This window comes from Neofelis nebulosa, chromosome 9, assembly GCF_028018385.1.
Source record: "Neofelis nebulosa isolate mNeoNeb1 chromosome 9, mNeoNeb1.pri, whole genome shotgun sequence".
In the NCBI taxonomy this organism is placed as follows: domain Eukaryota; kingdom Metazoa; phylum Chordata; class Mammalia; order Carnivora; family Felidae; genus Neofelis; species Neofelis nebulosa.
Genome location: NC_080790.1, coordinates 109690310 through 109708346, shown reverse-complemented (window position 1 = coordinate 109708346; position 18037 = coordinate 109690310). Strand labels below are relative to the sequence as shown.

The 18037-nt window shown below is 41.6% G+C and overlaps 1 protein-coding gene across 14 annotated transcripts in view; it reads left to right on the top strand.

Annotated features, from left to right (window-relative positions):
• Nucleotides 1-18037, top strand: part of SHLD1 (shieldin complex subunit 1) — a 99509-nt gene that overhangs the window by 35250 nt on the left and 46222 nt on the right. Inside the window, exon 4 of one of the 14 annotated variants that reach the window (XM_058684953.1) lies at nt 4481-5489. The exons of the other annotated variants lie outside the window; for them this stretch is intronic. Within the exon in view, the coding sequence (XP_058540936.1) occupies nt 4481-4494 (14 nt within the window). The 3' untranslated portion in view covers nt 4495-5489. Of the gene's footprint in view, nt 1-4480; nt 5490-18037 lie in introns of those variants that run through there. 14 annotated transcript variants of the gene reach the window in all.

Below are 18037 nucleotides of genomic sequence, written 5' to 3'. Positions count from 1 at the left end.
AACATACTGTTTTCCAACTTGCCTTCTTAAAAATTTATTTATTTTTTATTGTCTTTAAATGTTTATGTTTGAGAGAGAGAATGAGCAGGGCAGGGCAGAGAGAAAGAGGGAGACAGAATCTGAAGCAGGCTCCAGGCTCTGAGCTGTCAGCACAGAGCCCCACACAGGGCTCGAACTCACGAACTGTGAGATATTGACCTGAGCTGAAGTCAGACACTTAATCAACTGAGCCACCCAGGCACCCCTCCAACTCACCTTTTAAAATTCCATGTTTTGGGGCGCCTGGGTGGCGCAGTCGGTTAGGCGTCCGACTTCAGCCAGGTCACGATCTCGCGGTCCGTGAGTTCGAGCCCCGCGTCGGGCTCTGGGCTGATGGCTCAGAGCCTGGAGCCTGTTTCCGATTCTGTGTCTCCCTCTCTCTCTGCCCCTCCCCCGTTCATGCTATGTCTCTCTCTGTCCCAAAAATAAATAAAAAACGTTGAAAAAAAAATTTTAAATTCCATGTTCTATCACAATCATCTTTAGATGTTAATAGCTCAACCAAAGGTCTGTGTAGTATTCTGGAGTACAAATACACTATAATCTTTTTCACTGTCCCCCTGTTAATGGCCATTAGTTTGTGTCCCAGTTTTGGCTACTACAAGTAAATGTGTTGTTTCGTTGTTGTTGTTCTTGTTGTTGTTGTTGTTGTTGTACAGATTTTAAATTCTTACATAGTTAATTTTATCCATCAATGCTTCTGCTTTGGTATAATGTTTAGAAAATCATTCTCTCCCAAGATTATATAAATTAGGTATCTCCTAAAAAAAAAAAAAAAAAAAAAAAAAAAAAAAAAAAAAAAATTAGGTATCTCCTGGTAATTTTACAGTTTAGATTTTTTTTTTTTTTAATTTTGAAATGTGTTTCTTGGTGTAGAATGTGAGGCAGGGTGATAGCTTTATTATTTTCTCAATGGGAGCCAGTTGTCTTAAAGCTACTTATTTAGTTGTATCATTTTCACTTAAAAAGATCATATTCTGGGGCACCTGGGTGGCTCAGTCGGTTGAGCGTCCGACTTCGGCTCAGGTCATGGTCTCGCAGTTCGTGGGTTCGAGCCCCGCATCGGGCTCTGTGCTAACAAACAGCTCAGAGCCTGGAACCTGCTTCGGATTCTGTGTGTGTCTCTCTCTCCCCGTCCCCTGCTCATGCTCTGCCTCTCTCTGTCTCTCAAGGACGAATAAATGTTTAAAAAAAAAAAAAAAGATCATATTCTGCATTCTTATTTTTGGTTTTGGAGCTAGACTGGTTTGGGTTCGACCTTTATTCTGACCTGGGGCAAGTTGCTACACTTTGCGTTGTTCAATTTCTTCATCTGTAGAATGAAAATGATAATATTGCCTGCTTCTTAGGTTGTCATGACAACTGAATGAGGCAACAGAGCTTAGAACATTTAGTAAAGGCTAGTGGTCATTACTGTTGCTGCTGTTATAACTAATAGTGCCCCTGTGGGTGTTTCTAGACTTCTACTTCTTTGTTGAACTCCTTTCAAGAAGCAACTATAAGCCTTACCCTTTATGGTGCTCAGTAAGGGGCAAAAAAAAAAAAAAAAAAATGATTTGTACTGGCACAGAGCCTTTACAGGGAAGTTATTCTGATTCATACTGACCCAAAGTATCCACAGAATTACTTCCTAGAATTTGCTGTTAGTATAGATGTTTTCTGCTAACTCAGCATATAGTTGTAGGCAAATTATCTAACCCTGTTCTCATATAATCTCTTCATTGCAAATGTAGATGTCAACGGATGACTTCTCATTTGCAAAGTGCTTTGATTTGTATTTGAAGAGGCTTCCGTGCAGTTTCCACAAATCATCCTATGGTGAAGGATCCCCATTAATTTCAGGTGGCTTTAAGCAGAGCCACGTCTGTGAGAATGTGTTTTATGGCATGCTTTTTTTTTTTAAAGGTTTTATTTTTAAGTAATCTCTACACCCAACGTGGGGCTCAAACTCACAACCCTGAGATCAAGAGCTGCATGCTCTACCGACTGAGCCAGCCAGGCGCCTTTATGGCATGTTTGTTAGAGGTCTATCTAACCAGTCAGTGAAACATTTTTTTTATTGTCCTCTTTGCATCTATCACCATGCTCTAGGTTGAGGGTGACATAAAACATGAAATCGTGTGGGAGCACATGATTTCTGTATGCAGGGAGTTGAGGCTAGTTGGGAAAATAAAATATGCAAACTTAAAATAAGAGGAACAAAATCAGGCAGGGTAGGTATCATAGCTTCACAGAACAAATAAATAGAATGAACAAACTCATTTAAGAAAATAACATCTCTTCAGGAAAGAGCAGATATCTTATTTCCCATGTCAGAATTCTCTATGAAAAGAGTAGCTGTTGAAGCTATTACATTCTGAGGATGCTAGAGAAATATTACTTAAGGAATAGAAATTAACATGTTATTTTACATTTACAGTTCCCCAGAGAAGAACAATAATACAAAATTTAATCAGATCTTGGAGGAAACATTTTTTATAACCATTTATTACTAGACCTCAGAGTTTCCTTATTTATTGTCAGTACTTTTAAACCTGTAGAGTTTTAAATTATGCTTTAAAGTTGCTCTGTCAGCCATAGTTATTAATAACATTATTAATATATTATTAATGAGATATAGAGAAATAGTCATAATAAGAAACAGGGAGTTGCTCATTTGTGATTTCAGCTGGTGCCTGTGGAATTTTTCCTTTCATGATGCATCTGAGAAGTACCCTACAGTTTCCCACTGCTTTATCTCTGGCTATAAATTCTCAGCTAATTGCCTAAATTTGAATTTGAGCTACTTTGTGAAGATGAGAAGATCATTGGTCTTTGTGACCAAGTCTGTGCCTTCTTTCTTCAAAGAATGAGTTGATTGAAATATGTTGTCTTTCAAATCTGGACTTCATGAATATAGATTATGTGGTAACTTCCTACAGGTCCAAGGCAATAGCAGCCTGAGCAAAAGTATGAAATGGCAAGATTTAGAAATTGGGAAAAACAAATTTGGAATTATCTACATAATGCTATAAATGAGAATTTTTTAATGCATTCAAATGCATTTGATGCATTTTGCGGGCTCAGTATGAACCAATAATATCAGATAATCCTACCTTACTTATTTTACACAGTGAACACTGTTTAACATTATTTTCAGACATTCATATTACTCTCTATTTAATGTTTTTTATTCATCCAGTAAGCGTTGAGTAAGTGCATGCTCTGTTTTGAATACTGTGCCTGCTGTTGGCTATCCAGGTGCCTTACAGAATGGTGGAAAGGAAATGAGTTTCCTACTGCCAGTATGTCCATCCAGGTAGAATCTTCCTACTTGTAATCTGTTTCTGATTTCATCTACCGAGGAGGTAACGTGGCATTTACCCATGCGGTGGACACTCCGTAAACATTTCCAGGGTGTTAGAACATGGGAGGTGAACTGAAAGGTAACTGGTCTCTGCCGGTAGTAGGCTGTAAACCTACATATCACTTTTCAAATATTAACTCAACCTTCAACAGGCGTGAGAAGTTGAAGTTGTTTGCAACTAGCCAGGAAGTAGGAAGGATATTGAATTCATTTCAGCATATTAAGAACTGGGAAGAAACAGCCATAAAAAAGAATGAAATCTTGCTATTTGCAACAAAATGGATGGAGCTAGAGTATATTATGCTTAGAGTATTAGAGTATATTATTAGAGTATATTATAGTATATTATTATACTATAATTATATAATATACTATTAGTATAATATACTAGTATATTATATAGTATAATATACTATAGTATAATATACTATAATATAATATTAGTATAATATACTAGTATTATAGTATATTATTAGAGTATATTAAGCAAAATAAGTCAGAGGAAGACACCACATGATTTCACTCATAACGTGGAATTTAAGAAACAAAACAAATGAGCAAAATAAAAAAAGAGAGAAATGAACAGACCCTTAACTATAGAGAACAAACTGATGGTTACCAGAGAGGAGGCGGGGAGGGGTGAAATAGGTGAAGGGGATTAAGAGTATGTGTATCATGATGAGCACTGAGTAATGTATAGAATTGCTGAATCACTACATTGTACACCTGAAACTAGTCCAATACTGTACGTTAATTATATTGGAATTTAAAAAAGAAAGAACTGGGAAGGAAAAAAAAAAAAACAGCTCTGGATTCTATTTTTTGCTCAAAGTTTAACAGGAAGCTTTCTTACATCTAACAATGTATGACGTGATTTAGAAAAAATTTAAACTACCTTTTCTGATGAAAGAAGGAAGCAGGAAAGAAGAGAGGGAAGGAAAGAGGGTTGGGGGGAGAGATAAATATTCTTATTTTTCAAGACTGTTTTGAGGAATAAGGACAATGCATGGAAAGTACCGAGCACCATGTTCACGCACACTAAACACACTATTAATAGTATCTGCCATGATGATCATGTAAAATTGTATGTTCCAGGAAACAGTATTTGACTGAAGGCACATCTACATTTGTTTAAGAAGTCACGTTACAATGACTTTGTTACTCATGAACTTACAATGACTTGATATCACTGACCTCTCTGGAATTATACACCCCTGGCCATGTGACAAGACTCTGCCATTGTCAGAGACCTCTCTGCTCCCTGTTTCCTGGGCTACTGCTTGGACTCCTGGTGTGTCACACATGTACATTGGACTCTTCTTTTGTTATTGTTGTTAAGTTTTTTTATTTATTTAAGTTTTTTATTTATCTCTATACCCCATGTGGGGCTCGAACTCACTACCCTGAGATCAAGAGTTGCACGTTCTTCTGACTGAGCCAGCCAGGCGCCCCAACATTTGCCCCTTCTGGCCGCTGTCACCAACAGTGGTTCTCTCTGAGATTGTGTTTGGGTTATCTGTTGCAGCCTAACTCCTCCAAAACATAGTGACTTGAAACAACAACCATTTTATTAACTCTCACAGTTGTGTGGGTTGACTTGATTCCGCTGGGTAGTTCTTATGCCCAGTGTGATGTTGGCTGGGGTTGCAATCACATGGGAGCTTGAGTTGTCTGAAATGTTCAAGATCTTATTCACATCACTGACAGTGGATGCTAGCCATCAGCCAGAAGTTCAGCTGGGCTGTCTACTGGAACACCTCCATGTGGCCTCTTCATGACCCAGGCTTCTCACAGCATGGTGGCTGAATTCCTAAAGGGAGGATCCCAAGAGGGAGCCTTCCAAAAGAAGAAAAGCAGAAACTGTTAGTCTTTTAAAGGCTTGCCTCACTTCTGGTTTACTCTGTAGGTCAAAGCAGTCACAGACCAGCTCAGATTCAAGGGGTGAAGGAATCAATTCCACCCTTAATGCAAGAATGGTACATGCACACAAGGAGAGGACGGGGTTAATGCGTGGCCATCTTACTATAGAGTAAATACCACATTCCTTTAAATTTGTCTTAACTGAAGTTAAGTAATAACTAAAATAATTAACTAAAAGACTTAACTAAGTCTTCAGTTATTTAGTTATTATTTCATTATTAACTAAAAGAGATCATTTATTTATTTTTATTTTAGAGAGAGAGAATGAGAGTGAGTGGGGGAAGGGCAGAGGGAGAGAATTTTTTTAATGTTTATTTATTTTGAGAGAGAGACAGGGCAGGGTGAGGGCAGAGAGAGAGAGGGAGAGAGAGAATCCCAAGCTGACAGCGCAGAGCCCCAACACTGGGCTTGATCCCACGACTGTGAGATCATGACCTAAGCTGAGACCAAGAGTCAGATGTTTAACAGACTGAGCCACCCAGATGCCCCGAGTCTAAGTCTCTTAAAAGGACACTCACAGGCTCAAGGTTCATGCCCTGGAAGTAATTCTGGAAAAGGTGGCCTAACCTTCGGAACCCAGACCGATTTGTCTTGGATCCAGTTCTGTGGCACTGGGGCAACACTTGTGTCAGTATATAAACATGACACTAATCTTCAAGGAAGGAAAATTGATATCCAGTTCTGTGGGAGAAAGTTTAAGTCCATTTGTGATTATAGCTAGCTCAGTAATTCTCAACTGAAGGTTACCTGTCCCCAGGGGATGTGTGGCAACGCCTAGAGGCATTTTTGGTTTTCGCAACTGGGATGTGAGGCAGTGCTACTGCCATCTGGTGAGTAGAAACCAGATGACAGTAAACATCCTACAACGTATAGGACAGCCATCTTTCACAACAAAGAATTTTCTGGCCCCAAATGTCAATAGTCCTGAGGCTAAGAAACCCTGAGCTGGAGCAAAGGTTCTTCCTAGACTGCCTTGTAAGTTCATACAGAGTGCACTGCTTTTTATACTCCAAGGCATCATTTGTGCCTTTCATCTTGTGAAGAAATTTCGTATCTATATATTTCCAGATTCAAATTGTGAGATTTCTCTAAAGGCTCTCAAAAGCTGCAACTTATTTTTATTTTTAAGTTCATTTAATTCTTTTTTTAGTAATCTCTACACCCAACGCGGGGTTCAGACTCAAGATGCCAAGATCTCATGCTCCTCTGAGCCAGCCAGGTGCCCCGCTGCAACTTCTGTTTACTTTTGTATGTAAATAATTTATATACAGAGACTGGAACAAAGTGGCTGGTAGTCCACACATCCTACCTTTCTTTCCCCTCAAACTTTCAAGAACTGACAAGAAAAAATTACATCTGTGTCTATATCCATCTGTGTCTATGTCTCTATCTCTATTTCCATCTCCATCACTATCTCTATCTCTGTCTTTATCGCTCTATCTCTCTCTATCTTCTGGAAAAGTAGGGGTGGTCACTATGGGCCAGAAATACTGAGCCTTTTTGAAAGGCTATATCAGCCAGAAGGGGTGAGGTTATGCCGTGGTAACAGAGCCCCCAGTCTAAGTGATTGGAGAGTGCACAGTTGATTTCTCATTGATGCTGCATGTTCATTCGGGTGGTCAGGATGGTTGGCAGCCTTTCTCAAAAGTTGCCCTGGTCATGTGGAGGAAGAAAGAGAACTCTGGAGGGCGTCGCCCTGGCAGTTTAAAAGGACAAGCCCCAAGAACCCCTTCTGCTCACAACTCATTGCCAGAACTATTGACATGGCCCCATTTCCACAAAGGAACCAAGAAGAGCAATCCTGTAACTGCCTGGAGCGGAAAAATTAAAAATATTTGGCATATAGGTTTACTGACCCCCCTCAAAGGCCAACATGGACGGAAGGGATATGACAGAGGGAAGAAGCTACAGCTCAAAGTGTGCACCAAGGAAAACCGGAGGAAGTAGTGGCTCCTGAAGGTATAGGGAGGGGGAGGGGACCCTGTACAGTAAAGCAAGTAATTAACTAGAGCTGTGATAGGAATAGCCTAGGAGGCTGGCAGCCACTCATATCCTGGAAACAGAGAAATCAGGAAGGCTCTATTTTAAAATTTAGAAATTTTTTAATGCTTAAAAATACCTGATGTGCTATGGAAATTACATAAAGTCTATAAAGTCCTGTGTTCAAAATCACTATGCCTACTACAGTGCCTGGTACATGGTATGTGCTCAGCGAATATTAGCTGAATTGAATGGCAATGCTAAAGCAGACGCTATTGTTGTTGATGAAAGGATTCCTAAATAATCATATATCTTTAGCAGCATCCACATCAACAACAACAGCACCCTGTTATCCTGTCTCATAGATCAGGTTGGTTTTGGAAGCAAGGCAGTGTCCTGGCTCCTCATGAGGTCACTCAGGAATACCTCCATCAAGCTGCCAGCATCAAAATAAAAGGCATGTCCACCACGGGGATTTAGATCCTGGCTTCCTTGGTTTCCTAGCCGAGTCCTCGTTTTTCCTTGCAGCCTCCTTGACCCACCCACCATGACTGCTTTCCTCACTCTCCCACTCTCTCAGCTGGTCACCCAACTTTCCTTTGATGGCCTCTGCCTGCATCAGGTCTCTGGGGACAGGGGTTAGAAGTGCATTCTGGAGTCAGACCACCTGGGTCTAAATCTTCCACCCACTCTATGACTTTGAGCAAGTTACCTACTTAAGCTTTCTGGGCCTCCTTTGCAAAACTTGAGTAATACTAGCCTATGTCGTAAGACCCTGTGGTGAGTAGTGAATGAGGTGACATTGTGACAGTTCTTGAATGGTGCCTGGCCCTTAGTAATACCTGATCCGTGCTATGGGTCATCATCGTTGCTGTCAGTGCCACATTTCCTCCAAGCTCTGTTCCCATCCAGCTCCCAGGGCTTCTCCCGGGAGGGGTCCCCATCTCTCTGCCCACTTTCGCTGAGCTGCATGGTGGTCTTTCTGATTTGGTGGGTTTTGTTTTGAGTCAATTTTCCAGTGCCTCAGAGTCCCAGGATATCATTTGTAGGGCTGGCTTCGTGTCAGCTTATTTCTAGCTTTTAACCCACATTGCTTCAAAAAGGATTACATGGCTCTGTGCCCTGGTTTCCTTCTCTGTGAAACAGAAATAATGCCTTTTTCTTCCCCTTTCCCAGGGGTTTTGGTTTTCTTTTTTCCTTGGCTCTGCCTTTATTTTATGCCAACTTGTCAACTTTTGTGTGTCCTTGAAGCCACCTTCAGTCCTTGATGGGAAGAGGTACAGGTATTAATAAATAAAGAAGCACATAAATAAAATAAAGAGTAGTTATGAAAGCGCTGGAAGAGGTTCAAAGCATCACACACACAAGACGTTTTTAGTCAGTAAGTGGCAGAGATTGGAAAATCCACTCTGTAATTTTGTCTGTTGAGCTTAGAAATGTTCAAATCATTGTAGACTTCATGTGATATTTACAGAAAATAGAATGTACGGAAAATGTGGAGGAGATACATTTGCTTTGGTCCTTTCAAGAGAGAAGTTGTGAAAGAGTCAAGCGGCAGAGCTGAGAATATGCTTTTAAAACATGTGACCACATGTTCTTAAAGGGAAGAATTAACACAGAGATGACAATAAATCTCTCACCCTGAGGAAGGGTTCACTGCAAAGGTCACACATGAAAATGATTACAAAAGGAGTGTAACCTCTCCTCTAACTAGCAGTCATGATCCCTGACATTTACTGTTTACTTGGCCTTATCCCAGTAAGCAAAGGTGGGGGAGGGGGGGAGGATACTATTTTTAGCCCCATTTTACAGTTGAGAAAACTGAGTCCCAGTTAGGTTATTTAACTGAGGCTGTGGTAGGAGTAGGCATCCTTTCTCCTGAGCTTGATCAGTGATCACCACTTGCAACATTGTTCCCTGCTTAACTGGGTGATTCCTTTAAAATTCTCTGTCAGCATGCTACAGGGCCAGGGCCCATGCCAAAACAACGTGAATTGGGTTACATTTTGCTCAGGCTCCCATTTGGCCTGTTTACCAGCCCTGGCCATTCCTTCTCACTTTGCAGATTTATTCGTCCTCAGCACATACTCCATAAGCCCATAACACTTGCAACTCAAAAGGGGCTGTATTTTATTTTATTAAAAAAAATGTTTTAAAAATCTTTGTAAATGTTTATTTTTGAGAGAGAGAGAGAGAGAGAGAGAGAGAGAGAGAGAGAGAGAGGCAGGCAGAGAAAGGGAGACACAGAATCTGAAGCAGGCTCCAGGCTCCAAGCTATCAGCACAGAGCCCAATGTGGGGCTCAAACTCATGAACCGTGAGATCATGACCTGAGCCAAAGTCGGACACTTAACCAACTGAGCCACCCAGGGGCCCCAAGAGGGGCTGTATTTTAATACAACATTCTTGAAAGCTTGAAGGCATTTTTGCTTTACCTTGGTTCAACTGCAGATCTCTTTGAGAATCTGATAGAATAAAAAGCTTTCCCCAGGGGGAAAAAAAAAAGGTAGGGAGCTTCAAATGTGGCATGGTTTCAGGGAAACTCCCTAGAAGCCTGGGCCTCAAATTTAACATTTAAAGGAATAAAACAAGAATCCCGAGAGCAGGTGGTGGTGGGCTTGCCGTTGGGGTGTTGGGAGCCTGTCTCCTGCCTTCTCAGTCAAAAGAGGACGCTGTTGGCCTCCGTGCTGGATTGATAAAATTAATGCAAAACATTAGCACAGAGCAAGAAAAAAAAAATGACCAGTTTATACCGTCTCCTTTGTATTTTTTATGTGACTTCAACGGTTCCTGCAGGCCAGCTTGTTTGCTCCAGGTCCGTAACCTTTCGCTTTGTTAGAGCTGATCTGTGGCTGCACGAGAACATGTCAGTCTCGGCCTGACATAAGGGGTACCCCAGGAATGTCATGGGGGGAGTTGCCCAGGATGAAGGTGCCCATCAGCCATCCCTGTCACCTAGTCCTGTCTCCCGGTGCCACTTGACGCTTTGTGACTGGCATGGAAACACCTGCTGGTGCATCGAACAGGAATTTGTGTCGAGAAGCAGGGTTTTGTTCAGTTTGGCACAAGAGGTTTCCTGTTGACTTCTGGAAGTGTTTGCAGGCGTGGGGCAAATGACAACAAACAACCCAAGAGTTCCCACTTACTCAAAGACTCCTTGGCAGTTTGTTTGCTGGAGAGGGCTGCGTGCTGGTGGCAAGCTAAAGCCTGTGCCCCATGGGGGGATCTTGGTGGAGTCCTGGCAGTGGGAACCCAGGCGATGCTCTGGTGATCTGCGGAGAGAAAAACCAAAATGTTAACAACGCAAACCCCGAATGCCCTTGTTCCCTCTGGGAGCATAGTATTGTCCCAAGCTCAGAAAGCTTCACCTTAGTGCCTAACGTTGGGTCTAATTGTCATGAAGCTGCAGGGTGGTAATGGTGTTTCCCCTTCATTCTCTTCTTTATCAACCAGTGCCCCAGGCCCCCTTTTGCATTGTTTAAGATGTTAGGCCCTTGGGGCGCCTGGGTGGCGCAGTCGGTTAAGCGTCCGACTTCAGCCAGGTCACGATCTCGCGGTCCGTGAGTTCGAGCCCCGCGTCAGGCTCTGGGCTGATGGCTCGGAGCCTGGAGCCTGTTTCCGATTCTGTGTCTCCCTCTCTCTCTGCCCCTCCCCCGTTCATGCTCTGTCTCTCTCTGTCCCAAAAATAAAAAAAAAAATTAAAAAAAAAAAAAAGTTGAAAAAAAGAAAAAAAAAAGATGTTAGGCCCTTCTACAGCAGTACATTGCATCACTTTCTTTTTTATGTAGTATCTTTTTTTTAAAAAAAAAGTTTATTTATTTTGAGAGAGAGAGGGAGCACGAATGAGTGCAAGCAGGGGAGGGGCAGAGAGAGAGCGAAAGCCAGCAGGCTCCATGTGGTCAGTGCAGAGCCCGTTGTGGGGCTTGATCTCACAAAGCACGAGATCATAACCTGAGCCGAAATCAAGAGTTGGACGCCTAACGCCACTCAGGCGCCCCTTTATGTAAACCTTTCTAAAAATTGAGATATGATTGACATATAAGGTTATAGTAGTTTCAGATGTACAACATAATGATTCAGTATATGTATCCACTGCAAAATGATCACCGTAAGAAGTCTAGGTAACATCCGTTCAATTCCTTAAAAAAAAGGGTAAAAGGTAGATTATTTGGGACAGACAACAAAATAGGGATGTAAGTACTTGAACTTTCTGATAAATTTGTGATCAGACAGAGGTGGGTCTAACATGGTAGGACTCATGGCTGGGCCTGGGTGGCCTCGGTTTCTCGGTCGAACGGGGAGAGAGTACAGCCTTTGGGGTTTGAAGGGCTTTGCGACTTTTTACTTGGTGTCCCTAGGTGTGTTAAAGAACTTGTCTGAGCCTCAGTTTTAAAATCTGTTTTGTGGGGATAACGATACCTACCCAAGGGAGTTGGGCACACAAAGGTGTCACACATGACAGTCCCACCCCACACTTTAAACTCTTTAAGCATCAGGCTCGGTGGTCTATGATGTATGCACTTACGGATTATATCTTCTTCCTCCCCGTTGAAAATGAAAAAATTTGCCTCTTCTTCCATTCCTATATCCCATCCCTTATGATGATTAAGAAGCAGTGATCATTTCCTGTATTACTGTGAGGAAACAGATTCTCTGCAATAAGTGCCCCAGTCTGTTTCCACTCTTACAGTCAGGCAGGCAGTTTTGGTAAACTACTTCCCAAGTGCTGAAGGAGTTAGATTAGGAGAAGCGTGGCGTTGTCCCAGGGACTGGTTGAGATTACTGGCCTCTGCTTCTGGCCATGGACGGGGAGGTTCAGCATCTCCCTGTCACTGCAGAATGATGGGAGAGTTGGCCTGCCCGTGACATGCTGCTGAGTCCAGATACCAACATGCCTTGTCACAGCCCGTGCTTGTGTTTTGGTGTGAGCAGGACATGTGAACGAGGTAACCTGGGGCAGGGGAGGGTGCAGAGTGGTGGCTGTGATGGTTGCCACATGTATCTTTCTTTTTTTTTTTTTTTTTTAAATTTTTTTGGTAATGTTTATTTTTGTGTTTGTGTGAGAGAGAAACAGAGTCCAAAGCAGGCTGCAGGCTCTGAGCTGTCAGCACAGAGCCTGACGTGGGACTCGAACTCATGAACCACGAGATCGTCACCTGAGCTGAAGTCAGACGCTAAACTGACTGAGCCATCCAGGCGCCCCTATTGTATCTTTCTGTTACAAGACTTGCTTTTAGTGTCTGAGAGTAAGTGGTCTTGTAACCATTCCCGGTGATTTTCTGTCCAGACTTCTCATTTTGCTCGTGAACACACTGGCTTAGGAATCCACTGGCTGGCAGCTGCGTGCCAGGACAGTGCCCACCTCTCTCAGCTGGAGCCCCACGGGGCTGTGCCTCTCATCAGTCAGCCTTTGCCTCCTGTCCCTCTCCTCTGCTGGGCCGAGGGCAGCTCTTGGCCACATTTGATTGTGCTTGAACTGTGATTCAAAACTGGCACGATGATATCATTGGTTTAAAAAAATTTTTAATCCAGAAATATAATATAAACTCTTGACTTCCGAAAATGTTTCCGAAAATAATATCCATCCCTATATATCCCTATATATATAAAACACTGCATTATTCAAAGCAGCTTTGTAAGTTAGAGTCCTATTTTTGTGGAATGTTCCCATTTTGGCAAGTCACATGCCCTAGAATTATTTTAACATTGCTGGAAAAGAGGCTCCCCTTAGACTTCCTTTTTGAGAATATAGCCTTTCTTTGTAGGCTTCAGGATTCATGTTCCCTAGAAGCCATTAGGGATTTCAGGCAAAGAGCTACAGAGAATAAATCCAAACCATATCTTTCTTTTTGTTGAATACTTACTGCAACTTGTCTTTGAAGGCAGGTCCCCTTGTGATGAAGGCAATAGTGATCCTTTTTTTTTTTTCAATTGTTTTAAATGTTTATTTATTTTTGAGAGAGAGACAGAGACAGAGCACAAGCAGGGGAGGGGCAGAGAGAGAGAGGGAGACACAGAATCTGAAGCAGGCTCCAGGCTCTGAGCTGTCAGCACAGAGCCTGACATGGGGCTCGAACCTACAAACTGAGATCATGACCTGAGCCGAAGTCGGACACTCAACAGACTGAGCCACCCAGGCGCCCCAGTAGTGATCCTTTTAAAAGAAAAGTTTAGGAACATAAATAGTACAGAAGGTACACAATAAAATATAAAAGTCTTGTGTCTCCTCAGTGCTTCTCCCTAGAGGTAATTGTGAATAACTTTTGTGTATCTTCCTAGATATTTTCTATGCAATTATAAGCATAAATATTGATATAGCTATACATACACATACGTACATATACACATATATTGCACACACAAAACAGCACATGTATCTGTTTTTTTAGAAATGCAAATGGAATTTTATTGTACCTACCATTTTGTATCTTACTCTTTTCACTTAATGCTATATCAAGGCATCTTGCCATATTAGTACACGCAGATCTCATATTTTTAGTGGCTACGTCGTATTCTGTTGTATGGTCGGACCATAATTTATTTAATGTGGTGTCTATTGATGGATGTTGAAGTGGTTCCTACTCTTTTAGTCTCACAAACAATCTTGTAGTGCGTTTTCTCAGTGATATCTTACCCAGTGCATTTGGTGAATGCATACTCTCATTAGTTGAATCACATCTTGAGAACTATATTGCTATATTTTAAGTATAGGTTTCTTGTGCTATATACATAAGTGGAGTGTTCCTGTGAAAGCTTTCATCAGCCAAAATGGCATAAAGTGAAGATGCAATTATCATTAATTTATATGGAAAATTTTTTGAGCTTTCCCAGACTCCAAAAATAACCTCTTTTAGGCATTTCTGACACCTTAGGACACACCTTGTTAACAGATGCACATAATAAATTGAGATGAAGTACAGATGTCCACAGACACAGGTCAAAGTTATGGTGGCTCGACGCAGAGATTATGAGTGTAGTTCCCAGGAAGGAGCTTGGTGGGGCCACTCTGGCTTCTCAGGTACAGCTGCCTCGGTATATAAGCAGTGAATGCTATTTTGCCATTTTTGATCAAAGTGAAAACCCTCTTTGGATTTCTTTTGGTTAGTGAAAATAGGTACTAATGAAGGTCTTTTGTAAAAGCAAAGTGGTGAGATATGAACTTTGGAAAAGTAGGGGATACCTGTATTAGTGATTTAGTAGATTTTAGCAGAGAATATTTATAATGAAGCCTGGCAAAAAATCTCCTTAAAAAAGTCCAAGAGGGGCGCCTGGGGGGCTCAGTCAGTTGAGCATCCAATTTTGGCTTAGGTCATGATCTCACGGTTCATGGGTTTGAGCCCTGCCTTGGGCTCTATGCTGACCGCTTGGAGCCTGGAGCCTGCTTCGGATTCTGTGTCTCCCCCTCTCTCTCTGCCCCCACCCCTCCCAGCGTTCATGTTCTGTCTCTCTCTCTCAGAAATAAATTAACATTAAACAATATTTTTTAAAAAGTGCAAGAAACACATTTACAAATAGTGGAAGTGTTATAGAAGCCAGTTTAGTTAGGTTAATCTTATTATTCACTAGGAATTAATTCATGGTAAGATATTTGTTTTAGAACATCAAATTAATACGCCATGAAGGAATTTAAGGGGGTGGCATTTTTTAACGAGTTGCCATAGTGGCAGATACAGCACTGTGGCACATACATCCTTAGAATATGCTTCCATAGGTGGAATTAAAACAGAATAATTTCTCATAAGAGGAGGTGAGAAATTTTGGGGGTGGATTTTTCTTTATAAAACAGTTTTCATAAGTGATTAAAATGACAGCTTTTAAAAAGTCATCAAAGAACTAGATGTATGCCTAATAGAAAGGATCTGAATGTTCATGTTTGCACAAAAATAGGCAATCCATTTTGATTCCATGAAATGAATATTTACTGGTTAGAGTCCATCTTGCTGGCATTAACAGATATAGCTCTCTGTAAGTAGATTCTTAGATTGATTTGCTCTGAATTCACAGTTAAATCCCTATTTCTCTTTATTTAAAAAAAATTTTTTTTAATGTTTATTTATTTATGAGACAGAGAGAGACATAGCATGAATGGGGGAGGGTCAGAAAGAGAGGGAGACACAGAATCTGAAACAGGCTCCAGGCTCTGAGCTGTCAGCCCAGAGCCTGACACGGGGCTCGAACTCACAGACTGCGAGATCGTGACCTGAGCCGAAGTCGGACACTTAACCGACTGAGCCACCCAGGCGCCCCTCTTTTTTTTTTTTTTTTATTAAAATTTTTTTTTAAGTTTATTTATTTTGAGAGAGACAGAGAGAGAGAGTGGAGGAGGGGCAAAGAGCGAGGGAGAGAGAGAATCCCAAGCAGGCTCTGCACTGTCAGCATGGAGCCCAATGTGGGGCTTGAACTCACAAACTGTGAGATCATGACCTGACCTGGAACCAAGAGTTAGACGCTTAATCGGCTGAGGCATCCAGGCGCCCCTCCCTATTTCCCTTAAAATTTTTTTTAATGTTTATTTATTTGCAAGAGATAGAGACAGAGTGCAAGTTGGGGAGGGGCAGAGAGAGAGAGGAAGACACAGAATCTGAAACAGGCTCTGGGCTCTGAGCTGTCAGCACAGAGCCCGGCATGGGGCTCAAACTCGGGAATGGTGAGATCATGACCTAGACCGAAGTTGGACACTTAGCCGACTGAGCCACCCAGGCGCCCCCTATTTCCCTTTAAAGGTACATGCATGTGATCAGGGGTCTGATTGCCATCATCCATGTAGCAAATGCTGTTTGCCTTGTGTGAGTGGGTCCCCGGTTCCACAGCTCAGCATACACCTGAGTGGAGTGCCATTCTTCCAGCAAGTATGAGTCAGTGCCATTGGCCCTTGGCATTGGCAGCCACAGCCCGGACAAGTTTTCTAACTACCACTATCATGTTTGATAGCAACTGCATCCATCCTCCCTCTTTTGTGTAGGTAACTCAAGTATTTACACCACATTTCTCAACCAGGGATGATTTTACCCTCCTCACCCTAGAGATGTTTGGCAATGTTTGGATACATTTTTGGTTCCCCTTCTCCTCCTCCTTCTCCCTCCCCTCCTTTTTTGAGGACCAACATAGATTGGCCCCACTTTTATTTTGCCAAGGAAACACGTTGAAAGCAGCCTATACCACTGATTCCACAAATCTACCTTCATTTCATAAAAGAAAAGCTAATTTAATTTCCAAAATAGAAGGAGGACCTAATCCCCAAATAAAGATCAGCCTCATGTGGTTGCTAGTTTTCTCACTTGGCCATGGACTGGTGAGAATTTCATCATGGCCTACCATGAGTCAGAGGCCAGTGCTTGGGATGCTTGGCATACATAGTACAGAAAGCACTGCTTACAGTTCCCTGATGCTTAACAGGCAACTGGAAAATGGTAGTAGTATGAATCATAACTATTGCTTAGAGATGCTGCTGCATGAAATTTAAGAGCCCTTCCTTCCATTTCTGAAAATTCTGGTATCATTGAACAAGTGAATGGATGGCCTCTTGTAAGACAGCAAGTCTATTCTTTTCTGTGTATTAAAAGTTTCCTTTGGTGGAGAGATTTTTGTAGAGCTTATGGATCATATTTTTAGTAGATTATACCAAGCTTCAAGCTCAGTTACACCATTTCTCTGCCTTTCAGAGTAAATCATTACACCGATGGGAGGCAACGATGCCCTATGCATCACTCTCACCAGGCATTATCCCTCAGCAATATACTGAGTTCTTTCAGTTCTCTCCATGTTGAATTGGGTTGTTTACCTGAACCCCTGAGGACTAGGCTCTTTAAAAATGCAGTGGATGTTGTTTGTTCATTCAAGAAATGATTTTTGAGTACCTACTATGTGCCAAGCCCCGTGCTTGACCCTGGGGATACACAGTGAACAAAACAGATAAAGGTCTTGCCTTCAAGGAGCTTTTACTGTAGTTACTGCCCTCATGATTGGAGGGGGTACACAAGAGGTAGAGAGATAACAAAACAAATAATCTATCAGCTGGTGCTATGAAGAAAGGGGATGAAATGTAAGAGATGGGGGTGTGATTTAAGCACCATGGCCAGGAAAGGCCTCTTGGATAGGTGACTTGTGAGGAGAGTCTGGAAGAATTTTAGTATTAATGGAGTAAATTAATACATTTTCCTTGCTTATAAGCTTGTAATTATGGGATAAAGAGCTTCTGTACTTTCCTATGGGTGGGAGAAAATGCAAATATTGTAAAAGAGCAGTTGGAAAGAGAATCATATATTTACGACACTATTTCCTCAGAAGAGGAAAAGGCAGAGAAACAAACAAAAAGAACTGAGTCAAATGGTTGTTTTGGACTTTATACCAAGAAATGAGCCAGCTTTTCTCAAAACACCTATTACTGCCTCTCTTTCGTGGCATCCTGAGTATTGATCCAGAAAGCATCTTTAAAGGTGTTAAATATTTATTAACACTGGAAAAAGTAAGTCTCATCTGTGAAATTGTTGTTTGGGACCCAAGAATCTTGAAGAAAAGTACTGAACACTCATTGGTGGTTTATTTAGGAATATCTGTATATTTTCTGTTAAACATTACTGAATTTAAAATGCCTCTAAACTCAGCCCTATAGAATTAATTCCTTAAATTAATCCCAAAGTCAAAAAGATTAGTAAGTTGTCTACTTTTAGCTAAATGTTTAACTTTTGAGACTGAAATTGGTAACATCTTTTTAAATACGTTCTGCACTTCCAAGATTACTTTTTTTTTTTAA